This window comes from Giraffa tippelskirchi, chromosome 8 (genome assembly GCF_054371585.1).
Source record: "Giraffa tippelskirchi isolate mGirTip1 chromosome 8, T2T-mGirTip1v1.2.pri, whole genome shotgun sequence".
In the NCBI taxonomy this organism is placed as follows: Eukaryota; Metazoa; Chordata; class Mammalia; order Artiodactyla; family Giraffidae; genus Giraffa; species Giraffa tippelskirchi.
In genome coordinates, this window is record NC_137282.1 from 152,267,449 (window position 1) to 152,291,594 (window position 24,146).

At 41.7% G+C, this 24,146-nt stretch overlaps 1 protein-coding gene across 14 annotated transcripts in view; it reads right to left on the bottom strand.

Annotated features, from left to right (window-relative positions):
- KDM1B (lysine demethylase 1B) overlaps window positions 1–24,146 on the bottom strand; it is a 42,551-nt gene that overhangs the window by 13,063 nt on the left and 5,342 nt on the right. For 13 of the 14 annotated variants that reach the window (XR_014061671.1, XR_014061670.1, XR_014061668.1 and 10 more), the window contains 11 exons: window positions 23,107–23,196; window positions 22,451–22,562; window positions 21,013–21,129; window positions 15,538–15,576; window positions 12,818–13,022; window positions 10,474–10,658; window positions 7,026–7,202; window positions 6,595–6,669; window positions 4,235–4,372; window positions 3,165–3,336; window positions 38–165 (listed from right to left, as the gene is read on the bottom strand). Coding sequence is in view for 9 of the 14 variants with exons in the window: in XM_081518094.1 (XP_081374220.1) it covers window positions 38–165; window positions 3,165–3,336; window positions 4,235–4,372; window positions 6,595–6,669; window positions 7,026–7,202; window positions 10,474–10,658; window positions 12,818–13,022; window positions 15,538–15,576; window positions 21,013–21,129; window positions 22,451–22,562; window positions 23,107–23,196 (1,438 nt within the window). In the remaining 5 variants the exon portion in view is untranslated. The remainder of the gene's footprint in view (window positions 1–37; window positions 166–3,164; window positions 3,337–4,234; window positions 4,373–6,594; window positions 6,670–7,025; window positions 7,203–10,473; window positions 10,659–12,817; window positions 13,023–15,537; window positions 15,577–21,012; window positions 21,130–22,450; window positions 22,563–23,106; window positions 23,197–24,146) is intronic. The other variant, XM_081518095.1, reaches the window with a different exon arrangement.

Sequence of the window (24,146 nt, forward strand, 5' to 3'; positions counted from 1 at the left end):
ACAAACACACATAGAAACAAGCATGTTCAAAGCCCACCTGATGGAGGTTGCTCCCACAGGCATATTCCAGGTTACTGAGATGGAACTGAAGCACCTGCTCCTCCAGCTCACTGAACTGGATTCCAGACTCTTTGATAAAAGCTTTGTAGATCTCCTCTATCTTTTCTGCAATGGGAATGGAGCAAGGCAGAAAAAAAAAACAAAAAAAAAACAGTTTGGACATTATGGTTCAATTCCTTATCCTTTGCACTCCACCTCCTTCAACCCGCAAGGCCCCAAACTTTGGAAGATCTTTCCCAGGTAGACCCGGGGGAAAGGGTAAATGTCTTGACAAGGTTGGTTACTCTCAGGAAGGAAAAGCATATCTTAACGGGGAACGAACCTATGAGGGTCCTATGAATTCAACCCTGTTTCATTTCTTCTTAGTGGAGAACCGATTTCTTCTTTTGCTCAAGATAAAGGAAAAGTAACCTCTGTATATATAAATACAGACAGAGAATTCCCATTCCCTTTCTGCTCCTACTGCACCACCTTAAAGTCAAGTTCTTATAACAGCTCACCTCAACCAAAAGATCTATCATAGACTGACAACTGGCTATCGTCTCTCGGAAACGTTCCAAATATTCCACCATGGACTTTTATGAAGGCAACTCTCTGGCTCAACATCTTTACTGGTTCTCCATTGCCTATGTAATAAATTCCAAAACCCACAGCCAGACAGAGTGAGCACATTTTTAGCCTTTCCAAAGACAGCAAACCCCACCTGCCCACTCACTCAATCTTTTCCTGGTAAATGCCAACCCTGCAACGTCTGCTACTACCATGCTTCTCCCTGGAATGCCCTCCCGCTGTAACCTGGTCCCATCCATCCTTTATAGACCAGCATCACCTGGTCACTACCAGCCTGAGGAATCGCTCCCTGGTTATCAACCCCCAGAACTTATCTATCCCATTCAACTGGAACTTTCAACTACACATACACATCCTTGTGTTATCATTCCGATGATTGTCTTAGATTCCTTTTGGGGGGAGGTAGAGGGGGAAAAGGCTTGTGCCTGACAAATATCTCAGCAAAAATGACTTCTTTATAATGTTCCCAGTGATGACAACCATCCAACAGAGACGGGGCAGACTCAAAGCTTCTATAAGGTATTCTGCACATGCTTGACTAGAAACAGAACTGGGTATCAGTTAACTTTTTTTTTTTTTTTTTTTTGACACCTGAAGGTTCTCATTAACATGTTCCATTCTTATGCTAGACTGCTGTATGGAGATGTCCACCACGTCTTTGTGCTACACTCTTGTTCCTAGACCTCTGGTTTTTTTCCACTTTCAGTACCTTCTCATACCAATCCCATCCTTGTCTCCCGCTATGTAGTTTCTGTTTTCCTTTAGGTTTCGTAAAGATGTGGGAAGAACCAAGATTGCTAAAATAGTACATAAAATTAAAGTATAAGCAGGCTGCTGCTGCTAAGTCGCTTCAGTCGTGTCCGACTCTGTGCGACCCCACAGACGGCAGCCCACCAGGCTCCCCTGTCCCAGGGATTCTCCAGGCAAGAACACTGGAGTGGGTTGACATTCCCTTCTCCAATGTATGAAAGTGAAAAGTGAAAGTGAAGTCACTCAGTTATGTCTGACTCTTAGCGACCCCATGGACTGCAGCCTACCAGGCTCCTCTGTCCATAGGATTTTTCAGGCAAGAGTACTGGAGTGGGGTGCCATTGCCTTGAGAGAAGACTTAATGTGATTTCTACATAAACAACATTTTAAAGCTCTAGTCCATTTGCTCTGTGAAATTCACTCTAGCTTCTAACTACTTTCGTCTTTTGAGCTAAATCTAATAAGGTGAGAGCTCAGACAGCTGAGATACCACGAGGCAGGCTCTAATGTACCCTCATGTAGAGATGGGGACATTATTACTAAAGCTTTTCAAAAAATATATCAATGTGATGAAACAACTACTTATAGAGTAAATATTGCTGATCCTCCCTTAATAACTTGTTTTAAGTAAAGCCAAAACAACATTATTAATTTTTGTAGATGATGACCCTGAAAGAATCATAAAGAGAATGCCACCCAGCAACTAGCACACAAACACTAACCAAATTCTGAGAACATGCTGCAGTCCACCTAGTCGCTGTCTTCCAGAAAATTCAACAACTTGCCACTTGGTCTGGACACCACCACATTCGGCTAAATGATCCCAGTCAACCCCAGGACATCTCTAAAAATGTTCCGTTGTGGTTTGTCTGTCAACACTTTTACTAAGGGCGGTTAGAAAGTGGGTCACTCTCCGAGGTGAAGAATTGAGGTCATGGGGGGTGGGGTGGGATGAGAGGTTTAAAAGAAGAGACAGACAGTCCCTGCTGAGAAATTTACCCCAAACAGAGATGGAGCGTATGCCAGAACCCTCACACAGAAACACAAAGTTGAAGCCAATTAATACCCTGACAGTTGAGTTAAAATGCTCACAATGTAAGAGACTCCAACATGCTCCCGAGAATTACAAATGAATACGTTCAGGTCATGAAATCATAGGTTAAATAAATATCAATTTAAGAAGCAATATAGTTAAGATCTCAGCTGGTGCCCTCAGGGAAATAAGCTGTTACTGTTAGGTTTTCTAGAGGGTTGTGGTGAATATGGTCCATTTGGTACCAAAGCCTGAAAGTTTTGAATTAAAATTCTTAAATTATAATACAGAGTCATGCATTCTTAAACAAACAAACAAACAATATATATATATATATATATATATATATATAAAATCTTAAACTTCTGTCTGAAAAAGGAAAAGAAATCCTGGCACATAGAAACTCTTATCTAGAAATGTTGTTACATGGTGGCTAGTTTTTCACATACAGCTTATCACATGCTTTCTTAAAAGCAAGCTCTTCTGGGAAATTGACAATTAAACATTTACATGATTTTTTAAAACATTGCCTACTGTACGAAGTAAGCTGTGTGTGTGCATGTGCACGCACGCACACACACACATCTAAAGGTGCCTGAGGCAGTTTTGCTCCCCTTTGTGGAATGGCCAGTCCAAAAGGACTATTCTCATTGGGTCCACCCAGGCTCGTGGATGAATGATGCTACCGCTGATCAAGCTTAGGTTAGAATGAGACTCAGATGGAACAATCAGAACACCAGTCTCCCCATACCTCCTAAAGGGACATCTTGGAGCTGAGTCTTATCCTTCCTCCACTCAGAGACCACATCCAAGAGAGCATTAAAATGAAAATCCATGCGCTTGTCAATAGTGGGGTCAGTTATTCTTCCACCTTCCTGAATTAAGTCACATTTTTCTCCAAACTTATGCATCCTGATGCCAAGCTTCAAAATAATAAGAATAAGAAGGTGAAAAGTTTTCCCTGGAAAAAATAGGTACAGGTTCTAAGCTGCAATCAGACAGAGCTCTCGTGGAGCAAAGGGTCAGTCAGGATCTCTCAAAAATACAGGCTGATCAGGGCATGGCCGCACAGGAAGGCAGTGAAAAACCAGCATGGAACTGGAGAATGGGAGGGTGCCAACAACAGCTTCTAGGCCATGCCCTCCACCAAGATTTATCCATGCTTCAGACGCTATCGCTGCGCACTGCCCCCCCCCCGGCTCTGACACCCTCTCTCCTTCGTGGAATCTCACAGGAAAGAGCACACAAACACACAGACAGTCACAGAAGTTGAGGCTGAACTGACTGTCAATCAACAGTTCACAAAAAGCCTTGGGTCTACCATAGGTCTTCAAAGAAATCAAGTAGGGCTGCCCAGCGAGAGACAGGAAGCCCAATTAATTCTCAGATAAACAATGAATACTTTTTTTTTTAAGCATAAATAGGTCCTAAGTAGTGCATGCAAAATAACCCATGTGATACTGGGACATACTGATAGTAAAAAAAATTATTGGTGTTTATCTGAAAGTCAAATTTAAGTTGGCATTCTGTATTTTTGTTTGCTTCATCTGGCAACCCTACAGCAATGAGTTAATCAAGTGACCTGCAAATTAACATACAAATGTAATTACAGACCTGGGTGGGGAGGGGGGATAAGTCTTCCAGTTTCACCTTCGGAGAAAGGAAGAACGGTACTTGTTCTTATTTACTTTCCGGAGGGGATGAGGGGCTACAAATCATTCTGGGTTTATTACATGTTATCTAGAGGCATATTAATACTGCACACAAGCAAACTGAGACCATCTTTTGTTCATCTACAGTACAAATCTTAAGGAAACTCACTTGTTCACACATGAGTGCTACTGGGTTGTTAACACAGCCATTGACGATCTGGGCTCCTCGACCCACCGTGACGCCTGTGAAAGACTTATCATCCCACACTCGGCCTCCGATTCTGTCTTTGGCCTCCAGGACAGTCACCTAAAAAGACAGACAATCAGAGAAGCTGAAGAAGATGGAACAATCATACCAAATGCAGTACAAATGTAAAGTGACACAATAAGATGAGTTTTGCATCTAGTTAATATATTATCATATTATTAGAAAAACAACTTTAAAAAGAGGGCAGTGTGTCAAGGATCCAGCAATTCCATTCCTGGGCGTCTCTCTGGACAAAATTATAATTCAAAAAGATACATGCATCCCCATGTCCATAGCAGCACTATTCACAATAGCCAAGATGTGGAAACAACCTAAGTGTCCATTGACAGATGAATGGAGAAAGAAGATGTGGTATATATATATATGTACACACACACACACACACACACACACACACACACACACACACACACACACAATGGAATACTATTCAGCCACGAAAAAGAAGAAAATAATGCCATTCGCAGCAGCATGGATGGACCTAGAGATGATCATACTAAGTGAAGTAAGTCAGAAAGAGAAAGACAAATACCACATGATATCACTTATATGTGGAATCTATGACAAAAATGAATGTATTTGCAAAACAGAAACAGACAAAAAAAATCACATGTGATTCTAAGCATGACCCATGGGCTTGGCCGGCACAGACTGGTCCCACAGCCAGATTACTTTATCTCCTCCAAATTTCTGATGCTGGAAGCGGGGGGGAGCTGCTCTCAGGTGGATAGCCCTGTGCCTCAAAGAGCGACCCTGCCCTTGGTTGTAGAAGCTGAACATGGGAAGCCTTTTCAGTGCAAAAGAAGTCCCTCACTTCTGGAGCCCTAGGAGCACTCCTTCAGATGGCTTCAGGAGGCTCCCAAGCTAAGCATCTCTGAGGTTACTCAGAGGAATCTATTTCCTCACCAGGAGGGGTAGTTTCCCCAGAGAAAGAGGAAAACAACAGAGGTCCCCTGAATATTCTTCCTCGGACCTAAATGGCTCATTTTCTCCAACTAGAAAGGCTACAACTCGTGACTCTCCACCTTCTTTCTGACTTCAGATGAACCCAGAACCATCCATTTCTAGTTTTTCATTTATAAGAGGAAGGCTGAATGTTAAAGAAATCTCCTCCTCCCCCGACTTTGGCTAGAAATAACTTTTTTTTTTTAATCAAAATATAGCTGACTTACAATGCTTCTGGTGTACCACAAAGTGATTCAGTTATACATATAAATACATATGTATACATATAACTTTTTTCAGGAATAACTTTCCCTATAACATAATGTGAGTTTCCCAAGCAAAAAACAAGAAAGAAACCTTAGTCCTAATATCTATTGCTGAAATATACATATGGCCAATTAAAATACCTCACAGCTTAATACCTCGTAGACAATAGATTGAAATGCAAACACACTTCCTATAAACTCAACTCAGATTCTCCCGTTTTTGTCAGTAGTATATATAGAATCCAAGACGTAGATCTTGCATTCCACCAAAAGGAAAACCTCTGAGGCATAACCACTGAAAACTTTCTCATTTCTCAAACTCCACCAGCAGAGAAGATGCTGTGAAAAATGTTGATTCTTTTAGCCACATAGAGCACAGCAAAGGACTAATTCAATTCTACCAAATTGATTTTCACGTTTGGGTTAATGGAAAACCAAGTCCTTGCAAAACAAGTTTTTAAAAAAAGGAGAAATGAGTCAGACCTAGGAAGTCCCAGAAATCTGGGAGACTTGAATGAATCTAATGGAAATTAGATACTAAATTGCACAATTTTTTTGTAATCGACTCTGTTTTGGCTAATTTTTAACAAGTAGAATAAGGCAACACACTAGATAAAAAGAAATAGCATAGCTAGCTAATGGGAAGCTGCTATAAACACAAAGAGTCCAGATAGGTGCTTTATGATGACCTAGGGATGGAAGGGGAAGGGAGGTCAAGAGGGAGGGAATATACATGTATAATTATGGCTGATACTCATCATTGTATGGCAGAAACCAATACACACACAAAATAAAGGATTTCTAAAATTAATAAAAATAAAATGCATTTTGATATGAAAATAGAAAAGAGTATCTTTCCTTGGGGAAAAGATAAGGCTATCCCAAATATGGTAGTTTAGTCGCTAAATCATGTCCGACTCTTGTGACCCCATGGACGATATAATGTAGTATTCTTTGCTAAAATCAGGAACTAGTTTCCAAGTCTTAGAAAATTTGGACCAAAGGAGCAGTTAACCATCTGTTTTCGCCTCCATGTCCCCCAAGTCTTACCTTAATTCCAAAGTTATGCAGTTGCCTAGCAGCTGCTAATCCGGCTGGACCAGCCCCAATAATGATGACTGATTTCTTTATGAAAAGAAAAAAAGAAACAAAAATCCAATTAGAGCAATGAAAAAAAATGTACTAGAAGGAGCCAACTGCCAAGCAATGTTAGTTCATCTGTATTTCTCTGCTGTCCTGTTTGTATAAAGTTATTTCCCTAAAGAACACATCAGTACTTGTCCTAAGCCATCCACCCCTTCCTCTTTTCTACTATTGAGGGGAACAGTGGTTGATATTCTTTTCCCTGAAAAAACGCATAATCTACAAAAGTCTCACTTTATAAGTTTTACAGTGATAATGTGAGTTTTACTTGTATTATTAACATACAATCATGTATTATGACTGTTGGTAGCAGCATTGCTAGAGTTACAGTCACCTACGTTGTGGTAATCTTTAGGCAGAAGATGCTGGTCGGGGCCGACGCTGAGAACTCCTGTGTTGATGAGACCTTTCCTCGTCATAAAATAAAGTATCCTCTCCACCTCCTGTACACATCGAATGCGCACGAGACCCCGGACGATGATGTGAGGAATACATTTCTGAGGAGTAAGAGCTTCCTGTGTTTGGAAATAAAACCAGATTGTTAAACTAACCAACCGAAAACAAGTCTTGCTTCCTCAAAAAGGGAAAACACAGAATGACCATATGACCCAACAATTCTGTTCCTACGTGTGTACTGGAAAGAACTCAAAAGTTAGGTTCAAAAAAAAAATGCACGGTAGCATTATTCAAATTGCCAAAAGGTGGGAGTTATCCAAGCATCCATCAGTGGATGACAGTATAAAGCAAAAGGTGGTCTATCCATACACGGACTGTGATTTGGTCATAAAAAGAAATGGAGTACGGACACATGCTACCACAGGGAAGAACCTTGAAAACATCATGCTAAGTAAAGCAGCTAGTTACAAAAGGCCACATGTTATACGGTTCCGTTTATGTGAAACAACCAGAATAGGCAGACTTTCTAGAGAAAGGAAGCAGGCAGTGCTGTGCTTAGTCACTCAGTCGTGTCTGACTCTGTGCGACCCCATGGACAGTAGCCGGCCAGGCTCTGTGTCCATGGGATTCTCTAGGCAAGAATACTGGAGTGGGTTGCCATGCCCTCCTCCAGGGGATCTTCCCAACTCAGGGATCGAACCCAGGTCTCCCGCATTGCTGCTGCTGCTGCTGCTGCTAAGTAGCTTCAGTCGTGTCTGACTCTGTGAGACCCCATAGACGGCAGCCCACCAGGCTCCCCTGTCCCTGGGATTCTCCAGGCAAGAATACTGGAGTGGGTTGCCATTTCCTTCTCCAATGCATGAAAGTGAAAAGTGAAAGTGAAGTCGCTCAGTCGTGTCCGACTCCTAGCGACCCCATGGACTGCAGCCCACCAGGCTCCTCCGTCCATGGGATTTTCCAGGCAAGAGTACTGGAGTGGGGTGCCATCGCCTTCTCCTGCATTGCAGGTGGACTCTTTAACATCTGAGCTACCAGGGAAGCCCAAGAACACTGGAGTGGGTAGCCTATCCCTTCTCCAGGGGATCTTCCCGACCCAGGAATTGAACTGGGGTCTCCTGCACCACAGGTGGATTCTTTACCAGCTAAGCTACCAGAGAAGCCCAGAAAGTAGGCCAGTAGTTGCCAGAAGCTGGGGGAAGAAAGGCATGGGGAGTCACTGTTTAATGGGTGTGGGGTTTCCTCCTGGAGTAATAAAAAAAGTTCTGGAACTACACAGAACTGATGGTTATACAACACTGTATATGTACTCAATGCCACTGAATTGTACATTTTACAATGGTTAAAATGGTAAAAGTGATAAATCTCACGCTGTACATGTTTTGTGTGTATTAGTGCTCAGTTGTGTCCGACTCTTCGCAACCCCATAGACTGTAGCCCACCAGGCTCCTCTGCCCATGGAATACTCCAGGCAAGAATACTGGAGTGGGTTGCCATTCTCTTCTCCAGGGGATCTTTCCAACCCAGGGATTGAACCCCGGTCTCCTAAACTGCAGGCAGATTCTTTACCATCTGAGCTACCAAAAAAAAAAAAAAAGAAAACTCCCAGGGTAACTGGAATCCACAATTTGTCACTAAGATATAGGAAGACCATAGGGCGAAGGAAGAAAGGAACAAAAGAGGCACACAGCAATCTGTGTTTTATCACCTCAGTTTCCCCTCGCAGAGAATGACCGATATGGGGAGTGTGGGTGCAGCGCACACCGCAACTATATTCCTGACTCCATAAACCACACAACAAAGGCCATTATAGAAACCCAGGCTGCTGTTGGCCCTGGGATCTGAAAAGGCTGGGTTCTCATCACTGATAAGACGTAGGAGGAACGGACTTAGGAACCTGTCAAAAAAACAAAAAAAAAAGCCCCTGAGTTTGTTTACTCTAGCAGCTTGGGTGAGGGTTGGTTCTTCTCGGAGATTCAAGAGTGAGGTGGCCTCCTCGCAGGGTTATGAAGTCAGGACAGGTTTGGGCCATGGGGCGCAGCGGGGAGGTGCCCCCTCTGGCACCTCCTCTACTTGTCCCCAACCCCCAGCTCCAAGAGAACCTGATCAAACACAGGAAGATGACTACAGGCTCCAAATACGAAAGAAATAACATGTACAACGTTGGCTTAGATTGCTGCAGAAGATTAAAAAATGTGTTTGTATTCATGACTTTAAAAAGAAAAAGTCACATTTAGTCTGACTCCTTGTTGTTTGTTTTTCTGACTCCTTAAAAGCAACCATATTTTAGTTTTCCTACGAGAGTATTAAATAGATACATCTTATTATCTTATTACAAATTAAAATAGATCCACACTGATAAGTGGAGGACTTTTTTAACGTGAATCTTCCACAGTATAAGTCCAATTTCAAAGTCAACTAAAAAGAAATGTCATGAAAAATGAACCCAAGGCTGTTTCTGAAAAATGCATTTTCACAGCTTATTTACAGGAAAATTCTGACCACAGTTTTGTTTAGTTCTGCAAATGTTTACTGAATACCTACTTTAAGGCTGCTGGAGAGGAAATGAGTAACTCTACCCTGCCCAGCCCACTCACCTGGGTGTAATTCATATCAACTGCATTTACACCTGTTACTTAATCAAATCATCTAGGGCTGGAGTCTAATTCATTGAAATATCAGAGAAGACCTAGAATATCTTTCTTTAACCAAGACTGGCAGTCTGGCAAAATGTCCTATATTCAGCAGTCACTCAAATAATTGCAGAAGAAATTAATAAATTGGAAAAATACAAGGGTCAGGAAAGACTTTGCTTAAAAAAAAAAATTGTAGTTCCCCACCCGGTCCATCCCCCAATTTACCTTCATCCCTTTCAAGGTAAGTGCTGTTTGAAGCCCCTAACATTCATTCAGTCCCAGAAAAGAACCAATCACTGGTTTCAGATGCTTGAGGATAACAAACTGAGTAAGAATTCCTGCCCTCCAGGGGGTTTATGATCCAATCTTTAGTGTTTTATTCTTTTTTCTCCCAGCATTGTCATCAGAACTCCTTGACCCAGCTTTGCGCTGTACACTCGCTCACTAGAGAGTCAAGAGTCCTGGTGACACATGGTCTAAAGCGGTGGTTCTCAGGTGGTGAGACTGCCCTGTTTGGCAATATCTGGAGACATTTTTGGCTATCACACCGGGTGGGGGGGTGGTGGCTGCTATGGCATCTAGTGGGTAGAGGCCAGGGATGCTGCCTCAACACCCTATAATGCACGGGACAGGCTGTGCACACAGAGAATATCCACCCAAACGTGTGGTGGAGACACACAGATCTAAAGGAGATCAAGCCACTCCTCCAAGAGAAGTCTGTGTCCACGTGCTGCTGGCCAAACTGCCCTCCACTAACCTTGCAGTTAGTGAACCACAGGGCGAGGACGAGGTTCCTCAGAGCCAGGTACATGGTGGGGTCCCGCGAATACTCCGGGAACTCGTAGAGCTCATCCAGCTCCATCACGTCCGGCCTCACGCACAAGGCTTTGCCGCACTCGTTGGGTTGGTAGAAAGGCTGGAAGTACCGGTTCATGCCTGGAACTGAGGGGATAAGCAAAGGAGTAAATTTCACAGGCTGTAAATTCCAAATCTGGGTAAGTGTTAGTCACTCAGTCGTGACCGACTCTTTGCAAACCCATGGACTGTAGCCAGCCAGGTTCCTCTGTCCGTCGGATTCTCCAGGCATGAATACTGAAGGGGGTTGCCATTTCATTCTCCAGGGGAACTTCCCGACCCAGGGATCGAACCTGGGTCTCCTGCATTGCAGGCAGATTCTTTACTGTCTGGGCCACCAGGGAAATCTGGGTAAGCTGAAGAGCAGAAACAAAAACAAACCAGAAAGAAGGGCCTAGACAAGCTTCCTGGTCTGTCCTACGTAAATGCTTCCACTTCCTCTGTCCAATTAGACCTGCTAGGTGGAAATTAAAAAATATTTCCCCATTTTTTCTTCACAAATTCAATTTCTGTAGCACAGAAAATAAAAAAAAAATTTTTGTTAAAGAAAAACGTGCTATAAAATTTGCCATCTTAATCATGTTTGAGTGCTACATATTCACATTGTTTCTCAACAGATTTCCAGAATGCCTTCATCTTGCAATCTGTGGTGTTGGAGAAGACTCTTGAGAGTTCCCTTGGACAGCAAGGAGATCCAACCAATCAATCCTAAAGGAAATCAACCCTGAATATTCACTGGAAGGATTGATGCTGAAACTGAAGCTCCAATACGTTGGCCACCTGATGTGAAGAGCCGACTCACTGGAAAAAACCCTGAGGCTGGGAAAGATTCAAGGCAGGAAGAGAAGGGGGCGACAGAGGATGAGATGATCAGATGGCATCAATGACTCAATGGACACGAGTTTGAGCAAAGTCCAGGAGATAGTGAAGGACAGGGAAGCCTGGTGTGCTGCAGGCCACGGGGTCACAAAGAATTGGACATGACTTAGCAACTGAACAGCAACTTCATCTTGCAAACCTGAAATTCCAAACCCAACTGAATGCCAAATCCCCATGGAAATATATCTTAAAAGAAACATTACTGCAGTTTTTCTGATTAGAGGACAGGCTCACAGAAGTAAATAACAAATCGCTAACCCCTGATAATCCTAGAGTGGCATTAAACCCAGTCTAATCTACGTTCTGTTTCTATAAAAGAAAGAAAAAAAGCCAAAAAAAATGCACTGAAAAGGCTGTTTTTCCTACCTGCTGTTCAAGAACATTGTCCCATGTCATTAAATATGACTTCCACGGATATACAATGCTATCTTATTTATTATCTACTCCCCTATTTCTGGGCATTTTGATTTTATCCAATTATTTCAATACTATAAACAACACCACACATCTTTGGACTTAATTTTTATAATCTTTATAATTTAGGATAAATTCCTACATCCAAAGAGGATCTATTGTAAGGTTTTTGATTCGCACTGCCAAACTGCCCTTCATATAGGTACACACCAACTAATTAGTGTCTGAGGGCCTATTTCATTCCACCTTCATTAACATTGGGATTTATCACTTCAGTTGTGATTTCGACCACATCCATATGTTTGGAGGTTCCAGTGCTACTAGTTAAAACCTTGATAAAAGGCCACAATGTCAAAATCTACTTGCACCAAAGATGAAGTTTGTTAGTGTGCAGGAGATGATCTAGAATTCTCGCTCGTACACTGAGAATTTTTCTCAGCTCGTACACTGATGGAAAATTTTTTAAATCCCTTGAAAGTAAACAGTCATCAGTCTGCTTGCCTTGACCTGAAGTTTTTTCAAGAGTGGGTCGTTCGACTGTAATTATCAATGGCATAATTAGAAGCAGAATGAGTCAAAGAGAAAAAAGAAGGGTGGCTCATCGAGTCAAAACTTTCTTCGGGCATGTCAGAGTGAGTAGGCACTATCATCAAATTACGCAGCTATCCAACTCTCAAAGAAATGCTCATTAAACTCTGTAGGTACGATTCTGAGACAAGTGTTACAGGCCTTCCCAATGATTAAGGGAAAAATTAACTAATGTATACAAATGATATGAGTGATCCACAGTAAAACCAGATTCATGAAATAATGAGGTGCTTTGTACCAAGCGAACACATTCAAAACAAACAAACAAGAAAACCATCTTTTCCATTCTGCTCACCCACACATTTCCAGGGCAAGGGAGGGGAGGGGAAGGGTGGGTGGGAGGGAGGGCCAGGCCCAGCTCTCACCCAGTACAGAGGGGACCGCCTTGGGGTGCTCCAGCTTCCCGGGGCTGGCGTCGCTGGCCACACGGTGCGTGCTGCTGCAGGATGGACTCATCCCCACGCAGTCCGGGTAGTAGGCCGAGAGCAGGGGTGCGGCCACGCTGTCTTTCAGCAAAGGAGGTAAGATGAGCATGGAGTACCACCAATGGTTGGACACTTCCGACACTCTCTGCAAGGGGGCAGAGCAAGACAAAGAGGGACAATGGCGGACAAGAAATGGACATGCAGGGTCCACCAAGGACAGAGGGTTCTCGCCCTTTCATCCTCATTCATTCCCAACCCTTCTCCTTTGCCTTCGCCCACTCCTCAGTCCTATGCCAGAGTCCTGCACAGGCAGATTCAGAAACAAAGACCCCTGATGAGACTGGGAAAAAATGTTTCTTAGGCTGAGTTCCTAAGAACTAAAGCAAGAGGTCTCCCTCCACCCGCCCCCCCCCCGCCCCCGCCAAAAACTCCATTAACACAAGTCTTTTTTTTTTTTTTTCTGGCTGCATCCTGTGGCATGAGGGATCCTAGTGCCTTGACCAGGAATCAAAAGCGTGCATTTGTGAGCGCAGAGTCTCAGCCACTGCACCACCAGGGAAGTCCCAACATCAGATAAGTCTTAATAGTGCCTCCACTGAGGCTCCTGGAAGCCTCGGTTTGTTGAAGTCTGACATGAGGAACTTCCTTCTGTTCAGGAATCATTTATCACCCGGCCCTTTCCTCCTTTTAACTTAGGATCTAAAGATAGTGGAAACTGCAAAATTCAGCAAAAAAAAAAATAATAATTATCTGAAGTAGCAGTCAAATATTACTGCTTTTTTGCCAGAGGTTACTAAAAATTTTTTTCAGAGGGAAAAGTACATGACAATCAACAAAATAAGATGCTCCATGTAGACTGAAGAAGCTATTTTTGGTCTTAAAATATGTGATCATATTCCAGATTTTGAATTAACATATGGAGTCATTCGATCAAAGCAGCCTGGTGATGACTGTTGTGATAAAAATAAAATTTACCTGCTTCTAAAGCAACACTGCCAGAAATCCTATACTAGGCAGACTTTGCTAAACATGATCTTGAATGTATGCTCCAGGAATTCTAGGAATCTAATAGAGGAGAATCCTGGGCTCAGGAACCCTAGTTCTCCAGTCTCCAAGCAAATGTCACCTGCCATCAAGCTGTGGTTTGTGAATTAAAGATGTGTTACCTGCCCTTCAGATTTCAGAGTCCAAATCTCAGGCAAGCATTTTCTCAGCTTACTACAAGCCCCAACATCCCTCATAAATTATTCCCAGCTGCTTCACACCTTTTTTTCTTTTTTTGATGCAGACCATTTTTTTTTCAACTTATTAAATCTGCTACAATATTGCTTCTGTTATATACCTTTTGTTTTTTCAGCCATGAGGCATGTGAGATCTCAGCTCCCCAACCAGGGATCGAACCCCCACCTCCTGCCCTGGAAGGCGAAGTCTTAACAACTGGATCACCAGGAAGTCCCTCACACATTCATTTTACTTGCCTGGCCCCTGATGGCTTTTCAGTTTGCAACCTTTGTCCTCAAAGCTTGTTTTAGGTTTGGCTACCCTTGACCAGCCTGTGCTGGACCAAAAAGAAGGAAAGTTCCATTTCATAAACCTGCCCCAGACTCTTTCTTAACTGAAGACAAAAATAAGTAACTGGCATATGACCATCCAGGGACTCTTCTGAACTTTTTAAGGTTCTTATATCCCAAGAATATGGCCTCTGTCCTAAAGTTCAGATTCCTTGAGAGCACAATGGTCTGAACACTAGGGGAAATATTCATAAATTAATTTTTTTAACTGTATTTAAAGTTATTTTTTCCTTTCTTTCTATAATGTCATCTGGTTTACCCTGAATCCAGAAATTATTTGGGCCACTGCTTTACTGTAGAAATGTTTGAGGGTACAGTTATTTTATTTTTTTTAATGGGGGTGTATGTGTGTGTCTCACAGCCCTTTACGTAACAGAACAGACATGCCAGGTGTCCGTTCTCCCTTTGCCTGAACATCAATCACATTCCCTGAGTTTCACATCTAGAAAAACTACAAACAATCCTGAATCACTGTCACGCAGAATAACTCAGAAACTCATAATTTAAAAAAAAATCATCTTCTGAAATAGCCGTTGGATCTGGTTATGTGGCAAAATCAGTCAGCTCAGGGAGCAAAGTTTCCTAAAACAAGCAACACGTGGCGAGGCTTTGCCAGCTGTTGCCCCTTCCACATCTGGGCAGAGATGGGACAAAGCAGCTACGCTGAGGTCAGAATAACACGAGAACCCTCTCACAGCTGAATCTGGGCCAAGACCATCAAATTATGGGCCTCTTGTTCGTTTCCTGGAACGATTCAAGTGGCGAGAAGGTCATAAAGTCCCTCTTGGAAAACAAGTATAACAAGTCTGATCCTTGTAGGAAGGCATGGTGTCAGTTTCTGCCTTTTTATTTTTCCTTTACACATAAAAAAAAAAAAAACACTAAAATTTTATCGCTTTAAGTTGGGTGAGGATCATGCATAACACCATTACTTCTAGCATTTTCATCACATAGTTATCACGTGAGATTAAAAAGCCTTTGATCAGCAACCAAATAAAGACACTCATAACACTGTTACTGTGTTCTCCTTATTGTACTTATCACTGAAGGCGTGATGCAGGCTAATCTGAAACATGCAGAAATACTCACTAGATCCTCTGGGAGGGAACAATGGTCTGAGGTCTCAGGCTGCAAAAACAAGACCAAAAGTATTAATTAAGCTTAATTATAAAATACAATTTTTTTAAAAAAAGATTCTTTGATGTGGACCACTTTTAAAGTCTTTATTGAATGTGTTATACTACTGCTTCTGTGATTTTCGGCCCCAAGGCATGTGGGATCTTAGATCCTTGACCAGCGCTTGAATGTATACCCCCTGCATTGAAGGTGAAGTCTTAACCACTGGACCGCCTGGGAAGTCCCTAAAAAACAGTCCTAAGTGTCAGTTTACCTTTAATAAGATACCTCTTTTCATCAATTAGATTGGAAAAGAGAAAGTGTGATAAAACACCCACATGAGTGAGGGTGTGAGGAAGACAGCTCCTCTTGCAAGGATGTTCTCAGTGGCAACCTACAACAATGTGTAATAACTCTGGAGAACAATCTGACAAAATATTAAACCTTTAAATGCATGATAATTTGGCATTATCTTGTATAACTGAAGATGTACATACTACGATCGGTTCCACATCCACAAATTCAGTCAGCCTTGGATTAAAAAATATTCAAAAAAATTGCAGAAAGTTCCAAAAAGTAAAATCTGAATTTCCCATGCGCTAGCAACTATTTATATAGAATTTACATTATATTAAGTATTAAAAGTAATCTACAGATGAACTAAAGTATACAAGAGGATGTGGGTAGGTTATATGCAATATCCTGCCATGTTATACAACGGACTTGAGCATCTTCAGATTTTGATACCTGCAGGGTCCTGGAATCAAGCCCTGCAGATATGACTGCATTATGCCCAACAATTCTAGTCTTGCTATACAGACATATCTCAGAGACATTGTGGGCTCAGTTTGAGACCAACCATTGCTGTCACAATAGAAGTGACTCAAACAAATTTTCTGGTTTCCCAGTACATATAAAAGTTATGTTTACACTATACTGTAGTCTATTAAGTGTGCAATAGCTTAAAAAAAGAAACCTGTACATACTTTAATTAAAAAATACCTCAGGCCCTGATGGTCCAGTGGTTAAGAATCCGCCTGCCAATGCAGGGGACAGGGTTCGATCCCTGGTCAGGGAAGATCCAAGATTCCTTGGGGCAACTAAGCCAGTGTGCTAAAATGACAGAGCCCAAGTGCCCCAGAGCCCTTGTGCCAAAATGAAGACTCAGCACAGCCGAAAATAAATAAATAAATAAATAAATTAAAAATACTTTATTGCTAAAAATGCTAACCATCATCTGACAATGCAGAGTTGTCATAAAGCTTCACTTTGTAAAAAATGCGTATCTGTGAAGCGCAAAGAAGCAAAGTGCAATAGAACAAGGCATGCCTGTATTTTCTAGAGAGACGCTCGTCCACGTGCACCAAGAAAAGGATTAGAAAATGCTTGAAGAAGCATAGTTTGTAAGAGAGAAAACCTAAGCACAAGCCAGAAGTCCATCAAGAGTAGAAGGCAGAAACAAACTGTACTACAGTCAAACAAGGGCACAGCAATGAGAGTAAATTGCAACACACATTACAGCAAGGATGCACCTTCAAGACATAACGGTGAGTTGAAAGAAGCCACACCCAAAAGCATGCATACTGTATTATGCCATTTACATAAAGTTCAAAAGGAAGCAACATCCACAGTGTTGTAAGCTGGAAGGGTAAGTAGGGACCTATAGCCATACTACCCTGAAAGCGCCTGTCCTCTCTGATCTTAGAAGCTAAGCAGGGTCAGGCTGGTTAGTATTTGGATGGGGGAGAAGAGGAAGTAAGTAGTTACTCTGGGCAGGGGGAAGTGATGGACTCTGTGAATGAAAGGCGGTGCAAGGGTGCTTCTGAGAGACTGGTCAATTTCTTTACTGTTCAGTTCAGTCGCTCAGTTGTGTCCGGCTCTTTGCGACCCCATGGACTGCAGCACGCCAGGGTTCCCTGTCCACCACCAGCTCCTGAAGCTTGCTCAAACTCACGTCCGTTGAGTTGGTGATGCCATCCAACCATCTCATCCTCTGTCGTCCCCTTCTCCTCTTGCCTTCTATCTTTCCCAGCACCAGGGTCTTTTCCAATGAGTCAGTTCTTCGCATCAGGTGGGCAAAGTATTGGAAGCATCAGTCCTTGCAATGAATATTCATGACTGATTCTTTTAGGATTGACTGGTTTGATCTTGCTGTCCAAGGGACTCTCAAGAGTCTTCTCCAATACCACAGTTCAAAAATATCAATCCTTTGGTGCTCAGCTTTCTTTGCTGGGAGCTGGCTAAATGTGGACTCGGAAAATTCACTGAGCTATGGCACTTTGACTTGTATGCTTTCTGTTTGTATATTTCAATTTAAAAAGTTACCTAAATAAACTGAAGATTGGCATACCATATGGTCTGGGAAATCTAGCCCTTGGAATATATTCCAGAGAAACTCTGCACGTGTGCACTCAGAAAACTGGAACAGGAAATGGCAACCCATTCCAATATTCTTGCTGGAGAATTCCACGGACAGAGGAGCCTGGTGGGTTACAGTCCATGGGGTCGCAAAGAGTCGCACATGACTGAGCGATTGAGCACAGCACAGCACTAGGTGAGACATGAAAGAACGTGACAGCCCCAAACTAGAAACAACCCTCACACACCTATGAACAAGAGAATAGACACGCTATGGTAGATTCACACAGTGCAAAATTACACAGCAGGGACAATTAATGACGCAGAGCTATAGGCATCAACATGGAGGCAACTAAAAAACCTCAGTGTTAAGGAAAAGAAGAAAGCTGCAGAAGAATGCAAACAACAGGGTACAATTTCCAACCAACATAAAATATGCAAAACTTCACGTTATTTAGGGTTTCATACATATGTATCAACTCAAAAACAAAAAGCAGAGGAATAATAAATACCAAATTTGAAATATTGCTTGCTCTTGCAGGAGAGGCAGAGGAAGACAACCACTGAGGGGCAACCAGGGAGTTACAGAGGCATTGGTGACGCTCTGTTTCTAAAACTGGGTGTGGGTACATGGTGAGTGTTCACCTTCATTCTATACACACAAATTATAAATCCTCTTGTGGGTCTAAGAATTATTTCAAATTAAAACAACTTGATAGGCCTTCCCTGGTGGCCCAGAATATAAGAATCTGCCTGCCAATGCAGGGGACACAGGTTCCATCCCTGAGCTGGGATGATCCCACATGTCTCGGAGCAGCTAAGCCCGGATGCCATGGCTACTGAAGTCAGAATTCTAGAGCTCATGAGCCACAACCACTAAGCCTGCAGGCTGCAACTACTGGAGCCTGTGAGCCGAAGCCTGTGTCTGCAACAAGAGAAGCCACTGCAGTGTGAGGCCCTTGCACTGCAACAAAGAGTAGCCCCCGCTCACCACAACTACGGAAAGCCTGTTCCACAGCAAGGAAGACCCAGGCCAGCCAAAAATAAAAATACATAAATAAAACTTTGAAAAACTGGATATGCTCTTTGACAGTAATGTTATTTCTCAGAATGGATCCCACAAACACACTAAAAACCAGCAGAGACACGAAGCTATTCACTACAGCGCACTCACTGACGATAAACGTTTAAATGTCCTTCGACCACGTCAAATTCATCACGATCTATCCATTCAGCAGACTATGTATTATACAGTCTTTACAGAGAAAGAGATCCTTATGCACTGAGACGGAAGCATCTTCAAGATATATTAAATGACAAAAAGTGAGCCCCAAACAGCGTGTGTTGTTTGCTACCATTCTTTTTAATGTTGTTTTACAAATAAACCTTTCCAGACTTTGTCCTTGACAGAAGACCAAGCTGAAAACCAAAGGGACTGAGTCAATAAACACCATTTAAATAAAGATTTCAAAAGTTGAGGCTATAGATGGTAATCAATCAGAATGGAGCTAAAGGGACTCAAGGGAGGATTTCTTAGGCAGAGAAGATTTAAAAGATATGATACCATCCTTAGAGGCTGTGATCACTCTAAGCTATACTTCTTTAAACCTTTAAAAAGTAGTTTAGATATTTGTATCCAGTGCTTTAAAAAAAATATGCCCACCATAAATACATAATCAGAGCATAAAGAAAGTTCTAGTAGGATAAACGAATCATTAAGAGTTGTTATCTACTAGAGTGGGAAGAAAGAGATGGTTTAAAGGGGACTTTCATTTTTTATTTACATATTATGTGTGTGCATATATTTACATATACACACATGGTCAATTTATTTTAAACTTGAAATTATATTCATGTAATGCTTATGTAAAATTAAAATAGAAAACAGAACTCCTAAATGTTCACACCATTTTTCTCACCAGTTTACTTTGCAAAATCTTCCAAATATGTTTATAATAATTATGAGTCACTTCAATAATACTTGTATCTTAAATTCCAGGCTTTGAAAAACTTGATCATAAACTTTATAAACCTTTCAAATGTTTCTCATTCATTCTTTAAAGGGGAATTTGAACTAAGAAAATATTTTGCTGGTGATAACTGCATATCTGTGAATATATTAATACCACAAACCACTGAATTATATACTTTAAGAGTGTGAATGTCATGCTATGTGAATTAAGTCAAAATTTTCAGAAAGGAAAAGCATCTTGCTTCCGAGATTATAATTTCGAATATTCTTTAATGTACTGATAAAACTAGACACATTCTATAGATGAATGCTTTAACACTTTGAAGCCATTAGCACATTTTTAAACACTAAGCAATTGTCAAATCTCCAAAGAGGCACATTATACCAACTAAGGAAGACTGCTAACAGCCCAAACATATTGCTGTCGTTCAGTCGCTAAGTCACGTCCGACTCTGCAACCCCATGAACTGCAGCATGCCAGGCTTCTCTGTCCTTCACTATCTCTCTGCGTTTGCTCAAACTCCTGCCTATTGAGCCCAAACATATATTCATCCTTTTCTCCTTACAAACAGGATCCTAATTTCAATCCTGTTATAAAAGATTTCCTTCCAGTTATAAAATATAAAACATGCAACAGTTATGGAATATCTTCTTCCTTTGTCCCCACTGTTGTTCAGAGTAGCTGTTGAGATCCTGTCCTGGCCAATGAGCTATAAATAGAAATCTACTGTTGGAACTTCCAGGAAAGCTCCTGGTTTCCCAGTAAAAGAAGGAGAGACTTGGCTTAAGATACTCCAGCCTTTCCCATCTTTTCTGCTTTGAAGTTGGAATGATGGCTGACAGTGCAGTAATGATCTTGTGAGAGAACTGGCAACTAGAAGAATTCCTTGGGCAACTATACCAACTCTGGACCGCCTGCTTCTAAACCACTTATAATGAGAGAAAAATAAAAGCCTTAATCGGTTAAGCTATTGTAGTGGTGGTTCTCTTATACATGGGACAGTACCATCCTGATACAATGGTCAACATGATAAATGAAAAAATATATGTCATTACTACCGACTGACAACTAAACTAACCCATCAATTAATTCAAACAGAAAACCAAAGACATCATACCTTAACAGCAGTATTTGGTTTCATACCACAACGGTAGGTCTTTGCTATCTGGGGAGTCAGCTGGATCTCCTTGGTAAGCTGCCTCCATTTCCTACACTCAGGTTTTGTACATTGAACCTAGATGGAAAATAAGAAGTCAAAGTCAATGAGTTAGCACCTCTTGAGCGAGCATTTGTTCCATCTCTTCCTTTGCCATCTCCTCCACGTGATTTGGGTTAACAAGTGTTCAGCATCAAATGCATGAGGTTAAGTGAAAGAAGCCAAATGTAAAAGGTCACATACTGCCTGATTCCTTTATATAAAGCATCCAAAATGATAAATTCATAAAGACAGAAAGCAGATTAGTGGTTGCCAGGGGGTGGGGATAGGGAGGAATGGGAGGTGATGGCTGAATGGGCACAAGTCTCCTTTGTGGCTGATGAAAATGTTCTGGAATTGGATATGGGTGGTGATTGGACCACAGTGTGAATGTACTGAATGCTACTGAGTTGTACACTTTAAAAGGGTTAAGAAAAAACTTTTTTAAATTTATTTTTTAATTGGAGGATAATTGCTTTGCAATGTGTTGGTTTCTGCAGTACAACAATGCAAATCAGTCATAAGTGTGTGCGTGTGTTCTTCCCCCTTGAGTCTCCCTTGTGAATTTTTTGTGAATTTAAAGTTATGTAAATCTCACTTCAATTAAGAAAAATTTAAGGTATGCAGAGAAAAGCTCAAATTACTTATAACAGTAAATAAATTAGCAAATAATTTATTGAATGATGGTATATTTATATTATATATACAATCACTAAAGTGTGTTTTCAAAGAATGGCTAAGTAGAAAAAATAAAGTTAAATTAATAAAAAAAAAACCTAAAAGCTACTAAAAACTTACATGCAAAGTATGATTCTAGACCTAATTAGGATTTGCATACAAAGTGTGAAATTGTGTTTAAATAAACACAGAAAAACATGAACAGAAAAAAAGAAGAGAGATATGGACCAAACTTAGCAATGGCTATTACCAGCTGGTAACGAGTCTTTAGCTTCTTCTTTACCCTACAGGTCAAGTTAGGTGATTTTTCCACAAAAATGAAAAATGTGATTTGCTTTAATAGTTACATAAAAAATAAATGTTATTAAAGAAAACTTCCCTAAAAATCGGAATTTTCATCCATTCCTCTTGCATTTAGTGCTATAAATGCTTTTGCTGTTTAGTTGCTCAGTTGTGTCCAACTCTTTGCTACCCCATGGACTGTAGCCTGCCAGGCTCCTCTGTTCATGAGATTACCCAGGCAAGCATGACTGCAGTGGGTTGCCATTTCCTTCTCCAGGGGATCTTCCCCACCCACAGATCAAACCCCCGTTTCCTGCTTGGCAGGTGGATTCTTTACCCTGGAGCTACCAGGGAAACCCTACAAATGCTTCACAAAATAATACAGTTTTATCTTTTTTACCCAGTAGGGGAGCTGCTGGTCTGCCATGAAAGCTTTGGGACTAGGTTCAGTTTTTCCATTGCTTGTCCATATTTTTTTCCATGTAGTATATTTGTCATATCCATCCTTATGGCTGAAAAACAATAAAAATAAAGATATCAAACAATAAGCTATTCAGGTTTTCAAAACAGGAGGCAGATAGAAATCTTATGTGAAGGACTTAGCCATATTATAAGGGGGGAGAGGTAAGTTATCATAGCACCCATAAAACAGGTTGCATTTTTAGTATCTAAAACTATCAAGAAGGGATGGTTACCTGTTTATCCAGCACCCTCTAGCTTTCAGCTTCCCCCATAAAATCTTTTCATTCCTGCCTCTTTGCATTGGCATAGAAGAGCAAAGCAGCTCCTAAATTTTTCTGAATTTGTGAACTACAGAGAATAACTGTCTCATGGCAGATACTTTCTGAGCTTTGAGTGTGCACACACAAGCATACACACATGCAAACTACAGCATCAAAGTTCTGGCACACCTGCAGTCAGCCCAAGTATGGATGAAACAGTGAAATAATTCAACCCAGGGAGGGGGGTGCTTAACCATCTGACCCCCTCCACTGCCCACTGCCCAAGCCACCATCTCTTCCACCCCAGAAAACTCCAACAATTATCAGAACAAACCTTCTGTAGTAATGGTCAAAGCATTCATTACAGAAATGCTCCCCACAGGAGAGGTGGTACCATCGGGATGTGTAGCCATTTTTGGCACATCTGAAAACAGCAGAAACATAGCTTTGGTAACAAATAAACACGTCGCACTGTTTTTTTAACATTTATCAAACACCTCCTATGAGCCCATTTTGCCTTACCTTCACTTAGAATCCTAATGACCAGGAGATTACAACAGAAGAAAAGGAACGGATGATTGACACAGAACAGTGCATGGGGAGGGCACAGGGACTTATCAGTGGTACCCAGCTGCCTGCTCATCAAAAGGGCCTGGGACTTAGTTTTTATCAGGACTCCATGGAGTGATGATACGGCTTTAGGACATGAAAGAAGGGATAGCAGTGGGCTTGCCGCATGTGTGTGAAGGAGGGAAGTGTGGTCTCTAGTAGCAACATGTGGCCAGCTGGGATCGGACCCTCCCGTGGGCAATCTGGCAAATAAAACCTGCCACGCAGCCAATAATGTAGCAGAAGAATGAACTATAAAAGCCACTATGAACACTAATACCACCACTTCTTTGTGATTTAAAAAAAGAAAGAATTTGTTTTCCAGGTTTCATTGAATCTTAACTGAAGATTTTTTTTTTTCCACTGGAAGTAAAAGGTCATGCTTGGATCATCCCAACAAAAATGGCAAGAGTGCAGTTAGCTACATAGTTTGAATGAGCCCTGAATGTATCTTTGGAGGAGGAGGTATCTGTAAGAGAAAAGCAGCCCAGAGAAATAAGCAAACACTGGTCTCTGTAGGAAGCTGAAGGTTCTCTCTACTCCCCACTTACCTCTTACCCCATCCCATCCTCAAACTATCCCCCCATTCCCGACCACCAGAGGTACAACTATGGGGGATGCGATGTGAGCACAGGGGGTTGGTCACTGTGCAGAGATGATACAGGCTACGGAGAAGGCAATGGCACCTCACTCCAGTACTCTTGCCTGGAAAATCCCATGGACGGAGGAGCCTAGTAGGCTGCAGTCTATGGGGTCGCTAGGGGT